The 17,799-nt window shown below is 50.5% G+C and overlaps 1 protein-coding gene across 1 annotated transcript in view; it reads right to left on the bottom strand.

Moving 5' to 3' along the window:
* The window catches only part of MEGF6 (multiple EGF like domains 6), a 128,864-nt gene that overhangs the window by 62,783 nt on the left and 48,282 nt on the right, over positions 1-17,799 (bottom strand). Inside the window, exons 5-6 of the mRNA XM_075027135.1 lie at positions 17,496-17,618; positions 786-908 (exon numbers count right to left, since the gene is read on the bottom strand). Coding sequence (XP_074883236.1) covers positions 786-908; positions 17,496-17,618 — 246 coding nt within the window. The remainder of the gene's footprint in view (positions 1-785; positions 909-17,495; positions 17,619-17,799) is intronic.

Genomic DNA, 17,799 nt, shown 5'->3' with positions numbered 1-17,799 from the left:
TATGAAAATATCCCTCAAAAAATGGAAAAATGTGTCAAATAAAGCTGTGAGGGAGAAGTGGTTTAATAAAAACAACAGCAGCAGATGCTGGAAAGGCTGACTCCAAGCTCCGCCCCGGTGTTCCCTAGCCTCTAGTTTGGGGCAGGCAAACAATGATATTTCAACAAACTGGCCCAGAAATCAACTGCAAGCCAGACCTGGCATCTGAATTGTAACATCTGGACACGCACCATCCAAGCGGACACATGACCAACATCCCAGAGAAGAGGGTTTCCAGATTATTCTGGCCACAGTTCCACACAGAGCCACAGTTATTTTCACTTGTCTGTCACACCTAGTGCCTACCACACGGACTAGGGAAATAGTTGAGGGAAAAATGAAGACCGACTTCAACCTTTTCATGGTCTAGTTCATGTATTAGTTCTGAAAATGCTGTATCCGATACGCCCTTTATCAAAAGCAGAAGCACCAAAGCACTGAGAGTTACTTCTCCTGAACCAGAATAAACAAAGAAACTGCAAAGAAGTCAGAATGGTACGGGTCCGCACTGAAGAACAGCAAACGTTATGAACCCAGTAATAGAAACGTGTTAGGGATGACTACCAGGATCCTGAGAAACAAAGGAACACGCAATCCATCACCGTCATGTCAAACGCCCTGCGCAGAGGACAGATGTGTGTGGGTAAGCCAACATACGCATTTTTTGTACGATGCCACAAATTTACAGGTAGGAAGAGGACTATGAAGAATTAGAGATTCTCAAGAAATTTAAAACTGTGACTTACCAATGCAGGTCCTGCCATCTGTGTGCAGGCGAAAGCCTGGCTTGCATTCACAATAATAAGACCCAAGGGTGTTCACACATCTGTGCTGGCAGCCTCCGTTGTGGACCTGGCACTCGTCAACATCTGCAAAAGAAAAGGGAGGAAGGGAAAAAAGTCAGAGGAGGGGGCATGACAGTATCTGAAGTCAGGATTATTTATCCTCTGTTGACTGACTCCAGATTTGAGGAACAAATGCAGAGGGAACAAGATTGCCATTTCATTATGGTTAACCAGTTAAGCTATTTAAGAAATTTCAAGGACAAACATGCAACCGGGGGGGGGTGGGGGGGGAAAGCATCTTATTTGTCAATCAGCATAAACCATCCTTCAGCTTGCTCGCCTCGCAACGGTCGCTTTTCCCATCTCTCTAAGATTATGGATTAATCGATATTTTACACTTCCTTACTCTTCCTGTGTTGAAACCAGGCTGGGCTAGTCCATTTGTTACTTGGAGGAACGGTGGGAGCAAACACGCAACGTTACAGACAAAGTGAGGGGGAACGATAGGAAGCAGCAAAGTTCAAGGCCGCGGTGCTGCAGCAGCAGATGCTCTCAGCCTGCTGAGCCAGCCCCGTCCCCTTGCAGCACGAGCTGGCTTCCACCGCGCTCAGCCACGTGCCGAAGGTGAGAGGTTTTACTGTCGCACTTCTCATCGCAGTACTTCGCAAACATTTTGCACCATTTATGCCCGGGACTCACTTGGCTTGCTGCTGAAACGCAGCAAAAACTGGGGTATCTGGGGACAAACTATGCTTGGAAGCGCTATGCGTCACCAGCAACAAGAAAGAAAACACGTTAATACCTGGAGAAAGTCATTATGATGGATTTGTTCACAATTAGAGGATACTTAAGAACGTGATGAAGCCCATCCGGACCCCCAACCACAAAGGGGAGACTCTGACCGCAGGTCCCCAGCCCTCTCCTCCCAGCTCCACGACCAGGGCAAGCCCGGGAGAAGGGAGGCAGCCATTCCTGCGACACGGAAGCCACCTGGCCAGTAAAACCATGCATGTCCGTTTCTATTGGGAAAACTACAGGCCCTCAAACAAAAGGCATTCTCTGAGCCAGAAAAATCTTCTGCCAAGTGCTGAGCAATCTTTCAAGGGCTGAAATGGGAACTAGCCAGGGAGTTTGTGGTAAAAAAGTCCTGCTAGGTTTTATTATCAAAGCTTCAAAGCCAGGGAGGTAGACAGCAGTGTGCTACAGAAAGGGAGTCTCGTTCCCGTTTCACCGACCTTAAATTGCCTTTAAGCGCTGGGAATAACTTCCAGAACAGAGAAGAACTGCAAAAATGTTTGGAGCGCCCAGTTACATGCTGCTAACTAAGATGCAGATCAGAAGCTTGTCAAAGGCAATTTCAAGTTTCTGAGACATAAGACTCCTTCATATGGCTATAATTAGAAATAATAGAGATGACTGTGGATATAGCTGCCCAATTCCTTAATTCCTGCCACTTGTGTGTGTGTACACGTACGCTACCTTTCAGACTGGAAAGGATCAAAGATCTCCAGTCAGATGGGGGAACCAGATCACATTCACACCAACGGCAAAACAGCCAACCAGCAATTCTTTTTTCCACAGAGACAAAACTTTAGTAGCTTTGGGGCTATTGGCGTTTCTACGCACTTTCTGCAGTTTGTGAAGACGTCCTCAGCACACACAATCATTTCCCGCTGGCGCAGCAACAGGGTCACGCAAGCAGCAGGACGATACAGAGCCAAGCGGAGCAACGAACCAGCACCGTTTCATCAATGACTGTTACTAATAAGATAAAGAAACATTTTCTCAATGAATCACGGCAGGGCGTTGCCCCTGACCGTGTCTTTGCAAGCCAGCGGTGCAAAAACCTGCTCAAGCCTCACCCTTGCCCATTGCCTGCCTGCAATCCGCTCCCCTGCCCGAAGCGTCGCCCAGCTCCCCGCTTGCTCTCACCCGATCGCACCTACAGTTCTCACCAGGGAGGAAAAGCACATCCAAAGCCACAGGAAAAGCAGAAACGCAACCTTGACTGAAGCCAGTGCTGAAATTTTACGTTCATTGGATTGATTTTTAATCAGATTAACTGCCAACAAAATCAGCCAGCGGCAAGCAAACGGACTGGGTAAGGGAAGAAATGGGAAGCAAAGTGAGAAAGGTGATACTTGTTTGACTCGATGTTTCTGAGCTACACACTAATAATGAAAAATGATTGTTTTCTCAGAATACTTTTCATTAGAAAGCTTCTCACAGCTTCAAAACTTAAAAGCTAAGGATCAGAGCACATGAAAACGGCCCTCTGCCCTTCCTCTCCCAGCAATGTCCTGTGAACCCACAATCTCACTTCTGAGGTCCTGCTGCAACGGCCATACAAGGGTCCCTCTTCAGAGCTCCCCAATGTAGCTGTAGTCTTCACGAACTGGGCAGAAAATGGTAATTTCTGTAATGCCAGGCCTTCGCTCATTCAGCAGGCTGTAGATTCCTCCTCTGGGCACTTTAGAAGGTTTGGTATTTTCTTCCTGTTTTTTTCCAAGACACTTAATTTTTAAAGAAAGGAAAATGAATTGATTTTTGAGGTGAAACGCAAGATTTAAGTGATGCTCTCCAAAGAGTAACCCAAATCCAAGCCAGCTTTTTTTTTTTTTGGGGGGGGGGGGGGGGGGGAATGCTGCAGCATGAATCTGAGAAGCCTGTCAAAGCAACCTAGCCCTAATTAAATCATTTTCCTCTGCGAAGGCTTTACACAATTTGGATGCTACAGAGCCCTAGAGCCCCTGATGCACTCACTACTCGCGCAGCCAGGGCAGCAAGCTCACGGGGAGCAGCACCGGAGCGCGCATCCTCCCAAGCCCTTCCTCTAGGAGCGGCCGGCAGCTTCCGAACCTGCAGCTCCCCAGCATCCCCAAAAAAACTCGAACTTGGGTGTTCAAGTCTGATGCCTCCGAGGGGAGACGGCCCAAGGTCTGGCACTCCTGCCCTTGGCGCGGTGGCAGGAGGGAAAGACGCTGGTCTTCCCACAGCTGCCCAGGGCTGGGAGAAATGCGATGTCCCCAACGTGGGCAGTGGAAGCGTGGCCAGCCCTGCGCCCGTCCATCCAGCGCGGTGAACAAGGGACATCGTGTCTCCCAAAGAGCTCGCGGGAGCCTGGGCACAGCAGGCGGAGCCGGGCCACGTTTCATACTTTGCATATCTGTTTTTTTTTTTTTCTTTAACATCTCTCTGGGCAGAATTAGCTATTAATACACAGAATTGGCTCTATTCAGCTGAAGAACAGGAAAGCTGGGGTTTGGGAAGATTTTATACAGAGTAGTAAAGTTTCTTGGCCTGAATTTAAATGACTATTCCACTGCTTCCCTTCAACTCTAATCTGAAACCATAGAGAATTTACCGTCCAAAAAAAGTTAGTGATGTGTTGAATAAACTTCTTAGTTTCACCCCATTACTCATCCTCAGTAATTATACATCTCCTCTCTAAACGTCTCTCCTTCCCCCTTTGTATTTTTCACCCCCTAAATCTCTGTAATTACAGAGGGCTGTCCCCACCCCAAAGCCCCCCGGTCCTGTCCCACCTTGGCCTGGGAAAGCAGCCAGCCCTTCCTCACACCCCCGCTCTGCCCCGGCCACAGAAACACCCATCACCAACGCCGCACGCTCCCCACGTAACCCACCATGGCCCGTTTTCCCTTCTGGAGCCTCGCTTATCCCCTCCTGCAGTAACAGAGGGATTTTTTTGACAGGCTACACGATGGTGTGACCAAAATAAAGCCTCCCATCCTTCGCACCCCTGACAGGAAGGCAGCAGCATCATGCCCCAGGAAATCTTAGGTTCGCATCTTTGGAAATAACGCAAGCATGCCATTTGCCCAAACAAATTCAGACTTTGGTATGAGGGCACAGAGAGAGGCAGCACCTCCTGGGTGGATGCTCAACGGAGAGTTTGCATTTTCTGTCGAGGACCAGTTGCTTTCGGTCCTCAGGCAGCGGAGTCGTGGGCTGCGACTGCCGCAGCAGCTGCACGAACGCTCACGGAGGGGGAGAGGAGTGTGAGCGAGCTCATGGCTCCGTGACATAGCAGAGCTTTTTCTGGTTCCACCTGAAACGCATTGCTAAAAAGAAGGAACTGCAAAGACGGCGTGTCGAGGCCAGGACTGGATCCGACAGGATCGCTCTGCCCTGCCCGAGCGACAGCGGGAATGGGAATGGTTCCCGCTGTGCCGGACAGCCCGGGAGACCCTTGCCCATCCATGCCCAAGCATCAGGGTCTGTCCTGCAGCCCAGGACGGCTCTTCCACACCCTGCAGCAGACGACAGCGAAAGGAAAAAGGCGAGAGCTGCGTTTCCCAGCGGGACCTGCGATGGAGGAAGGGCGACGCATTGGCCACGGGGACCAAGAGGGGACAGGTCCCCTGGCCACCCCCAGCAGCATCTCCAACCTGCCCAGGCGTGCGCAAGGCTCGCCAGCGAGTGATTCACCCAGGAACAGAAACAGCAGCGAAGCAGCAGGAGCCGCCTCCCGGCGCCAGGACAGAGCATCGCTGCGAAGGGTCACGTTGCCCTTGGCGCACGTCTTGGCAGTACATAGACCCGCAAAATCTACACGATGCTTTGCGAGACGCGGTTTGTGGCACGCCAAGGTTATTTTCCTATTGGAGAGCTGACAAAATCTGCTTGAAATTAATATAGCAAAGAAAGAAAATTAGAAGCATACAGGCTTTTCTTCCGAGGAGGGTAGCTGACATCGAGCAACCCAGAGCCACGCCAGGATGGAGCATGCCAGGCCCACGTGCCTGCATGCTCTGCCGTGCCAGCATGGATAGGGCAGCAGATACCGGCCGAAGCCCAACAAGGCGGACACGAAAACCAGACGCAGCAAGAGCCTGGGAGTGGGACTTGGCTTATTGGGTAGGGAAACTTCCCTGCTACGTCAGGCAACCAGAGTTCACGTCCTCATCCGCAAGGACACGGGGCTCACCCGAGAAACAGCTGATGCTCTCGTCAGCCTGTTCCCCAAACAGAAACAATCCATAGAACCTCAGATACCAGCTATGGGGACCAGCAGGGGTAATGCTGTAATTGAACGTAGGGAAGACGAACACACAGTGAAAAAAAGAGAGGAGGATGTGAGGAGACAACTTTGGTTAAGCCCAGTCCCTGACCGTGCACAGGTCCTTCGAGAAGAAATACTGTGATTTATCTCCAACAAGAGCTCCCTCTCAGAGGAAAGAAAGTGGCAACAGCAGCTCTGCAAAGTACTAAGTATTTGGTACAGAGGCAGTTTATCTCCTCTGAAAGGCTGAGGAGGAGGAGATGGATCCCAGCTGGAAGCACAGGCAGTAGATAGGCTGCTAAATTTCACTCTATCTGGCCAAAGATTAGCACCAGGCTTTAACCCCTGTGGCAATTAGCCTGGATTACAGAGCAGGGCTGCAGGGAAAAGGTTAATTAAAATCCATCAGGATGAGCATGTGTGGGATTTAGTGACTTTATCTTTCCAGTACCAGTTCGTTGAAGCTAATTCAGCAGTTTTAAGAAGTAAAGAGACTGGAAGGAGACAAACCAACAGAGCAGCATGCTGGACGGCCGAAGCCGACCGCTCCTGAGCGGAGGAGCACGGTGTTACTGCTGCTGCCCCGCACTACAGACACGGATTAGAAACTCAGGGCGCAGAACGGTGCCGGGGTGTGCTAGAAGGAAAAACCCCTGTGCATTACTGCATCTCTTGCACATATTGCACAGCCCCTAGCGCAAATAACCTGGACACATTGGAAGCCCTGTTATTTCCACACTCCCCTTGTAGACGGTGCAGACAGGACTCAGCAATGACAAGGTCCAACAGTGCGAGGGAGAGGTGGGAGAGGACAGTGCCTTATCCCTCCTCCGCTAACCTGGGAGCCTCTCCCTCCTCCAGGATGAGGAAGAATCGTACCTGCCTCAGGCTGGTCTCGGCTTGGAATCCGAGTGGCTCACGTGAGGAGAGAAGAAAGGTCGATTGGGGTGGCCAAAATGCCTCCACACCCTCAGTTTTCATCTTGTTGTAAAACAGGCATTTGGGAAAGCCTCGAAGGCTCTTAAAGAGCTCCACCAAGCTATTTGGGCCAGCATTCCTACAGCTGCAGCCCCTCATGACAGATGGGAGATGCCTGTAGCTTACCCATGCTATCCGTGCCATCCTCAACAGCAGCAGTTTCCAAAGGCACTTCAGGAACAGATACATTGGTTTTACAATAATCTGATGAAGTGAAAATGTATCAGGGAGCTGTTTTGCCTCAGTCACTTGCTTTGTCCTCAGCTTACCTTTTTCTGCCTTCAAGCACAGCAGCTGGGAGAGTCGCCCAGCTCTCATTTCTGCTCACATTTCTGTCTCTGGATGGTCCTGATAATTAGGTATTACTCAGAGCAGAGGTGCACGTAACAACAAGCAGGCAGCCTGCTCTCAACTTGCTGCTACACTCACCCTCTCAAACCTTCTTTTGCAGCTTAGTTTTACACTGCTTCTCTGCACAGGGTGTCATTTTGACCAGAAGATGTACCTGTGCAGAGGCACGTTGGCTTGGTCTGTGCGCTGTGCCGTGGAAGTTAACTGCACGGAGGTAAGCGCTGACACGTACCTGGCAATGGTACCGACCGATGGAACTGCAGGTCACTATTGAAGGAGCTAATGGAAACCATATAATCAAAGAAAAGCGCCCAGCTATGCTCTATGCTGCTTTCTGATGTACTTTAGAGAGTCATACAGAGTCTACTTCACTGGGACAATTTAACTCGAGTCCCCGGCAGAGTACAATGATTTCTCCTGTAAAGGTTAGCTGTGTAAGGACATAGGGCATAGCATTGCAATTGGCCACTCTACACTAAGAGAAGGATCCAATAGGGCACTGTTTGTACACAGGAGGCGTTTTAAGACACTCAAGACCTCAACAGAACATACACTGCTATTACACTAAACACCTCTTCGTTCTCCATTCGTACAATAAAAGCACGTATACAGCAGTTCCTTGTGCTTGCTTTGCTTTTGCAGCTGGCTGACGGAAGAAATCTGTCTACAGAGAAGCATGCGCTGCCCGGACTGGCAAGTGGGAACACACTTCAAGAAAACCAGTGCACAGCACCGTAAAAACCATACAATCAAGAGAACGCCTGCTACTACCTGTCAAAGAGAAGCTCAAGCAGCGAAGGAAAAACAGCCAACCAAAACCACAGTCATATCAAGTTTAGGGTGAGGGACACGTCTATGATTAGCAACTCTGCCTTATCATCCGAAGGTGTGACACCAGCTTCCTACCATCCAGCTCCTGCCGCCCAACCAGTCCCGAATACCTTGGGCTATCTACCTGCACGCTGGTGGGAGATGGGCTGCAGGACTGAGGGGCCATGTCTTCAGGGAACTTTCCCCCAGCACCTCAGGAAGGCTGGAGGTTAATATTCCAGACACAAAGCTGGATCTCAGGAGCTTGTCTTGGAGAGAGTTGTATGAGCTAACGTAGTTGGATGGAGACAGCAAACGCGATCCGAGTTTGAGACAAACATCTGATCTATAAATAACAAAACGGCAACTCACCCCATTTCCCAAGGTCTGGCACAGCTCACAAATATACCGATACTGCTTTTATAACCGACTGCTTGGGGCATTTATTTATTAGGATTATCTCACGATGAGATAATGCATTCCTTGATGTCTACATTACTCACAACCATCCAAAGTCTTTAGTGAACTCCACATACTCTCCATTATTTCCTAAATCTTCAGGCAGCCACAAACTTGACCTGCCGCTAAGTCAGCTGAACACACCAAGAGGGGGAAACAGGTGCCTGTGTGTGTACTCGCAGGACTTACACCTCACCCAACATCCCCACCTACCATCAGATGTAAGCCAGTGCAGAGAAATGCTTAACAAAAGATTGGAAAATGGCAAAAAAGTACCTATAGCCTCCTTACAGTCCTGGCACGGCGCAGCGGAAAGTGCAAGTCTCATCAAACAAACAAACAGAAGTAAACCCATGGACGACAGGGAAGAACTGCAGATTTTGCTCGTTACTGATCAGGAAATGGAACCACAGAAGCTAATTGTTTACCTTCTGGTACACCAGCATCTCCACCCCCTATTAGCAGAGGCAGGCTGTTGACGGGATGACAAAATGCTGGGGCACCATCAACCAAAGGGGCTGCAGGTGTGCAACGGGAGCCCAGAGTGGCTCCAGCCGCTCCACCTGCTCCATGGCTCGGGAACTCCGGCTGGCCAAGCACTACCCACACAGCAACAGGCTTGAGCCGCCCTTGTTGGGAATTTACTTCTACAAGACACCACTAAGCACGAACCTTGTGGCGCAGAGAAGTAATTTGTGAGATGTGGCTCCTCTAACCGCATCTGCCAGCTATAGCCCGTGTCCTCCCCAGGTCCTGACTGCGGTCGCTGCTGCCAGAGCATTCCCCTCACGCAGAAAACACCACGGAGTAACACCGAGCTCTATCCTGTGCAGAACTCCGCTCACAACACTCACCCAGCCCAGACACACTCCGAGAGTCCCGCAGAGAGAAAGGCAGATTTTTTTCATGATGAAACGGTGTCGCATTTCACTTATTGCCCTGCCCCGGGGGGATATCCTTTAGAACTGAGGAAAAAGCTCAACATGCCCTAGCAAAACGCGTCCGTTGGGGTTTTGGAAGGCATATCGCGCAGTGCCTCTCTTTAACCAAGCCGCAGAGCCGCACAGCAACGGAGGGGCAGAAAACCCCCGCTCCCTTCCCCTTTTGGCAGGGGTGCCTTTTCAGAACACCCACTCCACGCGGGGCAGACCGTGCCTTTAACACGGCGAAAGCGACGAGCAGACGCGCAGCCCGGCCACCAAGTTTGTGATTTTAGTTGCCGCCAGCCCGGGACTCCCGCCCGGCGACCGAGTTATTCGCCTCCGCGGCAGCCGCCGCAGCAAACCCCGGAGCTGGGGGCGGCAGGGGAGGAGGCGACCCCCCCCCCAAAGCCACCCAGCCCGGCCACCTACCTGGCCGCAGCTCGGTCCGCCCAGCCCCGTAGCCCGCACGGCCCGAGTAGCAGGGGTAGCAGCTCCTCCAGAAGTAGTGGTAGTGACTGCCAGCGGTGCCCCCCCAAAAACCCAAGCACCACCACAGCAGCACCCAAAACTGCCTCTGCTCCTGGCCCATGCCGGAGGGCGAAAAAACCGTCCCGGCCACCAGCCGACCGCAAAACGCCGAGTCCCGGAGCCGGGGCGGGGGGGGGCTGCGAGGGGCAACCCGGCGGCTCTGCCTGCGGGAGAGCGGTGGATGCCGCTCCGTGCCGCCCCCCCCCAGGTAAAGCGGCGGCCGGGAGGGCCCCTCCCTCCCTGCCCGCCCCCCTCTCCGCCCCCCCGGGCCGGGCCAGACCCGCCCGGCGCTGCGCATCCCTCGGGAGGAGCCGCGCAGCCCCAGGAGGGAGGCGGGACGGGGACCGGGGGGGGGACACACACGGTCCGGCTTTCCCCCCCCGGGCTCGGATGCCAGCGGGGAGCGAACGCCCGGGTCGCCCTCGGGGTGTGGGGGGGGGGGGGATGCAGCCAAAAAGGAGCGGTACCTCCGCGAAGAGCGATGGGGAGGCGTTCCCACGGAACCCACCCGTAACGAGGCACCTGCCCCCTCCGGCGCAGCCCAAAATTTCCTCCCCCCGGGTGGCCGGTGTCAGGCAGGCAGGGGCCCTGCTACTAACGCACCCCCCCCCGGACCGACCCAGGCTACCGATGGAGCTGCCACCGGCAGAAATGCTGCAGCCGGGCTCGTCTGAAGGCGGTGGGAAAACACAAGCTTCGTCAACAAACTTAAACTCAAGTGAGGAAGAGCCACCGTGACCGCTCTAAAGAAAACCCTCACGTTACCGTTTCCCATAAGACAGAGCCTAGAATTTTCTTTCACCTTTTTTCTGAAACAAGAAGTAAGAATAGTTTATTGGATTTTCCAGAGGCAAGCTCAAAAGACTCGTTTAACTTTCCAGAATGCTTGGAAACAATGTGCTTGCAGGCTTGAGCTGGGGCAGAGCAGGGCCTGCTACTTTGAGATGTTTTAGCAGCATTATTTGGCCATAGTCAAATTCCAAATTAAAACTTGTGGTTTAGACTGCAACGAATGGCATTCCATGACAAATTCAGAAACGCAGAGAGAAGCTGAATCCAGGAAGAAAATCACAATGTAGGGCTATTGCTGCAGCGCTTTCCAAAGGAAGGTGGACTCTAATCACGAGTCCCCTTTGCAGATCGTTCCAAGCCAGAGCAGCTCCCTAATGTTTCAGGGACCGGTTCAGCTCATCTTAATATTCACCCGTCGCAACAGTCCACGTGCTTCTCATTAATCTTTTGAGTTTACCAAAAAAATCCAACCCCAAAATTTGTCATTTACTTTGTGGAAAAAAATGTAACCTTTCTGAAAGACACTGCAAATTTTTAGAAACGGTCTGCAGAAGTAAAATCAGTGCAAAATGCTGACCTGCCACAGCCCGCCAGCGGTTTAACACGCACCTTCCTCTCACTGCCCGGTAGGTCTGCCAGAGTCCCCCAGGGAGATGCTCAGCACTGGGCAAGCGAGGACATGGGGCAGAATAGGGACAGGAGCAGGGGAAACACTGGAGGGGTATTACTGAGAGGCACCCAAAATGACACCCGCGCTCCCCGTGGCCCGTGATGAACCGACCGCCCCGTGCACTGCTTTGCAACACACCTCTGTGCGCAGTCACGTGCTGCCGTCCTGCTAGAAGCCACTTCTAGATCTACCAAGTGCTTGACCCACTTAAAAATACCACATTGCCAGACGTTATGAGGAGTTTGCATTGCTGGCCCGGATCAGTTCCTCGGGAACACTCCCTCCGAGCAGTGACATTTAAGCCAGTACAATGGCTAGTGTTGACACTTTTCCCGTGAATGTCTCCAGTAGTGTTGACATGCAAAAATGAATGTTGCCACAGAGCTATGAAAAATGGTTTAGACCAACTTCCTCAGTTCAGTAATTTTATTAAGACATTGTCTATATTAAATTATCCTTGCCCGGAATGCAGATGAATCACAGTGAGCACAGCTCTCCAAGTGACTCCCTGACTCCACCAGCACCGACCGAAGGGACCTTTCCGCTGGTTCCACGACCTGGAAATTCCTCCTACACGGGCATATGCAGCTCCCGACAAAGAGCCCTCGCTCCTTGCCCTGCGGAAGCGAATGCTAGCACGGCCACTGATGCTCAACAAATTATGTGACAAACTTGTTCGATCTCGTCATTTCTTAGACTGCTAAAAAAAATAAATAATGATGAGAGGCTCAGGCTTTTCCAGACGGCCCTGTGGTATAACATGTATCAAAAGTACAGCACGCTTGAACATAAACGGAATCCTGCTTATGTAATAAGTTATGCTTGGCCAGGTTTGAGCCAGCTCGCGCTTCCTTGTCACCTAATTTACTTCAGCTGATTAAGTACGAAGAGGTGGTTTGAGTATGGCAACGCGTTACAATCGGCAGCAAATCATTACTGCTTCCTGTGGAATTAGCTAGGAGAGCATTAACATCCCGAGGGGTTCTCGCAACAGGGACCGGGCTGGACTGAACCCGTAACTCTCATGGAATTTCACTCAGATTCAGTCTTAGCGTTACCAAATTCTCCTAAGAACGTGAACAAATTACAGCTGATGGCGTAGTACTTTGCAGTTCAACGGCGTGTTACGTCCCGGAGTTAATTCATCCCTGCACAGACACAGGTCAACCAACTGAGGTAAATACGAGTGCTTGAGTCTTCATCCAAAAATTACCCAAACCCTGAACCACATTTCTTCTGACATTTTAAAAAGGATTCTATGGTTAAAAGGAAATAGCCAAAGAGTATGAAAGCAGTCCAGAAAAATGCAAGAGGTGAAACACAGAAGGGGAGCTGAGAGAACCGGCCGGGCCACGGGGTTTGTGATCCTGGGGGTCAGCACAGCGTGAGCCGTCACGGCGTGTGGCGTGTAAAAAGCACGTGGCGCACGGCTGCCTGGGAAGACGAGCAGCGCACAACGATTTACAGCTGCTGGCTCGCGTATCTCAGCGCAACGGAGGGGCGAGCAGCGGGTGTGCGCTTAACCCCTCCTGCTTCAGCGTCTTTTACCCGCTTTGCCCTTCCACGGGGGATGTTTTACCTGGCTGGGGTCAGCTGTCCACCCCCAGCTATGTGGGGCTATTGGGGCAAGGTGTTCATCTTGTTAAACCAAAGAAGATACCATGGGAATAGCTTAGAGGAAGAAACGGGAACGTGTACCAACTGGAAAAGCTAAGAGCTTTTAGTTTTTCCAGCTGCAGTGTTTGAACTCCCTCTTCCAGTCGGGAGTTGCCTTATTTCAAGTCAACCCTCCTTGATCCATTTCAAAGGGCATTTAAAGAGGGGAAAATTCCCCTAGTGTGGTGTTCTGTAATGGCAGCTGGATTAACTGGCCGTGGCACTGGTACGCACCAGTTCCCTGAAGTCCTCATCAAGCTAAGGCTTGGCTGGCACGGATCCCAAGGTAACCTACTCGAACGGCCTCAGAAGCTGGAAGAGGAGGGCTCACCACCTGCAGTTAAAGGCTAGCCCAAACCAAAGGCTACCCCTTGAACGGACGGTGATGGCTTAGGGACTTCACTCCCCGCTTTCGTCTCCTGACAGTCTTTCAGCTGAGGTCAGAGAGAAGTTTGGCACCACCTGGATCCATCTGCCTACATTGAGAGGAACTGCAAATTCCAGTCTGTTCAGCCATGACATCTTGACTCCGTGGATTAGCAGCTCGGGCGCTCTGTCGTCGTGCTGTGCCGTAACGTCAGCTGATGAAGAGTCACATAAACAAACAGCGCAGGAAATTTAACACATACCAGTCGTGGGCTGCGTGCCGAAATGTATTCCAGACAGATTTTTGAACCCCTCTACGTGTGCGTAAGGAAACCGTTAGCTGGTAATTAAATGAACGGAGACCCCCGTGTGCTGAATTAGGTTTATTACACGCAATCCAGCTAAACGTGCATTTTCGTTTAATTTTGGAGCTGATGCCCTTGTCCTAAGAAGGCTACACAAAGTTCAGATATGTTTCTCTAGATGAAGTGGCCCTTAGATGGATAAAATAAACAACAGTTTGTGCGAATCGTATTTTAGAGGTTTATGATGCTTTCTAAGAGCTCTATTTGCTGCATACTCGGCTGAGCTCTCTCCATCATGCCTATTGCTAGTGCAGAGCCCTGTGCAGACCAGGGCTTCCAAAAGCATGTGCAAGGGTCCTGGTTTTCTGCAAAACCTCCTATAGCAAGACAAGAAAGTTGAAGGTGAAGGATGACTTAGTACCATTGCAAAAATGAGCTCCTTTCCCTGGGATGTAACTTAAACCTGAATTGATGGTGGCCAATGGATCTAGAAAAGAGGCTTCCACATCTCTCAAATACCTGCCATTATCGTGTAACGTTGTGTAGCAGAACCTCAAGAAGATGTTGTTCAAACAGAACTTGAGGTCCCCTAGAATTTGCCATACCTCAGAAATTTTAAAAAAGAAAACCTGGTTGTTTCCTGTAAAAAACCTGACACCTGACGTCCCCAAACCACTCTACAGACAGCTCTTCCACTATAGATAAAATTAGAAATACAGAAATACTTGAAAGGCTCATGATTACAAGTGTAACCATCCTATATTCAGCAAAACAGAAACACTCTACAAGCACCTAAGTCAGCTGCATATTACTGATACCGGCAAATCATCTGAGAATTAGCAGCATATAAAATATCTTTCCTTGCAACTCTAGATCACTAGCTCAAGTTCAAACCACGTAAACAAAGAGGAGAGCTGGTACCAACCAGGGACTCGGTGCCAGTATTGTGCGAGCTTGTCAGACAGATCTCACATGGGTACAAGAGCTAATTGGCTCCTTTCCTGGTAGCATTAGTAAAGCAGCCCAGGACTGAATAAATCCAAGGGAAGATTTTCTTTCTAACTATAATCTCTTTAGCTCCGAAGTGAAAACAGACCGGAGAGCCAAACGCTGCTGCTGCTGCTACAGCCCATCTGCCTGTTTCATGGATAACGCCAAGCCAGGAGTCATTCTGTAAGGTACCAGGCTAGGTCTGAGCCAGCAGTGTGCGGACACACGCACGAACACGCGCACGGACACGTGCCCCAGCCCCGTCCTGTGAGGGACGTTGCTGGCAGTGGGAAATGGCAGACAGCGGGAAGTAACCGGCGGGTCCTGTAGCTCCGAAGATGTCGCACGGGACCATCTCAACTTGTCGTTGCATCTGACAAGTGTGCCAAGCTCTGGACAGCCATACGTTTCAAGAATTCCTTATATTTCTCGGCGGCGTTGCGGGAGAACATTTACACTCACTTTAAGATCCCAGTCATCAGCCAACCAATCAACACCCCGGCATGAAAGAAATTCCTTTTTTTGCCCCTTGCTCCTGCAACAGTATCCCCCACCTGCCATATTTCTACTGAGAGTGAATCAACATAACTATAACCAGTTCTGGGCAGGAAAAGCGGCAAGCTCTCCCTGAGCTATAACATCCTGCTGTTCCTGAATAGAGCTTAGGTTGGGAAGTCCTCAGGTAGCCAAGATTAAATTTTTTTCTTCAAAAAATTTCCTACCTTAGAAGCAAACACTGGGTCCTGGTAGCGTTCTGCCTCTCCGCACCAAGCATCCTGATGATGTTATTGCGTAGCTATTTGTTTAACAGATACTTCAAAGAGGAGAACTCCAAAGAGGCCAGACTGACGTCACTCTGAGCCAGGCAAGAGCCAGGAATCAAGTCACAAGGGTGAAACAAGTAAACCGTCGGCCTCTGAACCCATGACTCGCCTTCTCAGGCCACCCTCAGGAAAGATGCAAGGTCCAAACCCTCCTGTCCAACACGGAGCCAACAAAGGGCTCCAAATATCTAACCTCATGTTTTGAAGCCCACGCTGCTTTATTCAGGCTCCCTCAGGACTTCAATCAAGAAAAGCTGAATATTTTGCAAACTTTAAACATTAATCGGTGCCTTTTGTCTTTTCTAAACTCCCCCATCTGCACAAACATGGACCTAATTCCATCCACTCTTCTTTGTATGTGCGTTAGCATTCAGGGTATTTGGAAAGAGTTTCTTACCTGATGTAAAAATAAAAACTAATGTAAAAAGTGGCAAGTGCTGCAGGGTCCACCCACTATCACAGTAGTAAGACCGATGGAGAAGTGCAAACCACTGAGAGGATAACTAACACCCGCTTTGCTGGCGCATAGGGATTTACACGTGAGCAAAATGGGAGCGTACGAGTGGTGTGGCCCAATGCAAATTCTAGCCTCAGCTAATTTAGGGCTTAATCTTTCCTGTGCTCTTTCTTTGCCTGATGAAACCTGCAGACAGAACAAATGCACGCAGAATGAACAAGGAGCTCCGGGAGGACGATGGCACCTAATGCCCCCCACGGTCCCTGACACTGAGTCGGGCAAAGGGGAGGCACTGGGCTGGGTTGCCACCTCCATTGCCATGAGTGGGAGAGAGGGGGCACGTGCAGGCTCTGTGGGCATGACTAATTACAAATAATTCCAAGAAAATATGCAAAGGGATTCGCATTGTCTCCCCTAAAAAAAAAAAAAAAAAAAGGGGGGGGGAGAAAAAAAAAAAGGATTGTTTGTCTCCACCAAAATCCTGAACCTCTTAATCATCCGAGAAGCTAATCCTCATCAGGGGAATTCTGGGGAAACTGAAAATATTTTAGCTTGGCTAAGATAAGGGCAGCGCTGTTTATTTCACACATCTCTACAGTGGTATAGAGCCAGGAAATACTTTTCAGTTAGTTTCAACAAAACGAGACAAATGTACCAAATTGGCAAGAAAGTGACATTTTTCTGCAGAATTCTTTAATGTCCAAACCGATATCCACAGAAATGACTCTTTCCCAGTTTGTCAGCAATCTTTGTTAATTATTTTGAATACTTTTGGACTTCTGCTAAGCAAGCCAGTGCTGAAAATATGTGAGAACTCCACCAAAAAACATGACCATCCTAAGCAATCAATAGATTTCTCTGCAGCGGGCATTTTAATGATGCACTAGAGAATACGTGAGCTTCAGATTTCTGGTCTGCAGGACCCCAGTAAAGGTGGCTTTCTCTGATACTGTCAGTGACTCCTGGAACTGTAATATACTCCAAAAAAATGTCTCTTGCTCTTGGCTCTGATAAGCAAATAGCTTTTTGCATTTTTCTGACTCTCAGCTCCAGCCAGCTCGAACCTGCAGCACTTGCACAGTTGATAACGCCTGGGGAGAAGGGGATGGGGAACCTGCTCGGGGCACAACAGCACAGATTCCAGCTGTAGGAGCTGAGACGTCCATACGATGCGAGCCTTGCTCTGGGCACTGTGCTAATCCAAATCCCACCTAGTGCTTTCATTTTACAAACACTAAATTGCCTCTTCTCTTCCGCTTGGGTTTGAAAGCGGGAGATGTAGAGTGGAAGACAGGGAACAATGTGGTGACACAGACTCTGAAGGAGAAACCTCATCTCTTTCGAAGCAATAAAATACACGCCATCGACTTCAACCGGGGCCAAGACCTCACCCTGAAAACTCCACTCCTATCCAGGCCAGGCTTTTCCTTCTACCACCGTCATTTATACCTCCACGCACGCAGCAGAAAGCGAGCCCTTTCTCCGCACGGCGAAACGACATGGGAAGCGCCGTACGACATCGGGTCCCCCCGGCCCTACCTGCGCACGCCTTCCCGTCCGGCTCCAGCCGCAGCCCCTCCGCGCACTTGCAGTAGAAGCTGCCGATGGTGTTGCAGCACTGGGACTCGCAACCGCCGTTCCCCGCCTCGCACTCGTTCACGTCTGGAAGAGAGGAGAAGGGGAGCGTGGGTGAGCTGCTGCTGCCCGACCGAGTCGGGCTACCACATGGGAGCAAACCCAGCTGCTTTTATTACAGCTTATTCTCCTATTATTAACTTTTCAGTGCCAATAAGAAGAACGGGCGTTAACCAGTACAAAATGATCCCCCTCGTTACATGCTCAA

Source organism: Buteo buteo, chromosome 5 (genome assembly GCF_964188355.1).
Source record: "Buteo buteo chromosome 5, bButBut1.hap1.1, whole genome shotgun sequence".
Lineage (NCBI taxonomy): Eukaryota > Metazoa > Chordata > Aves > Accipitriformes > Accipitridae > Buteo > Buteo buteo.
This window is presented reverse-complemented; position numbering and strand designations above follow the sequence as displayed.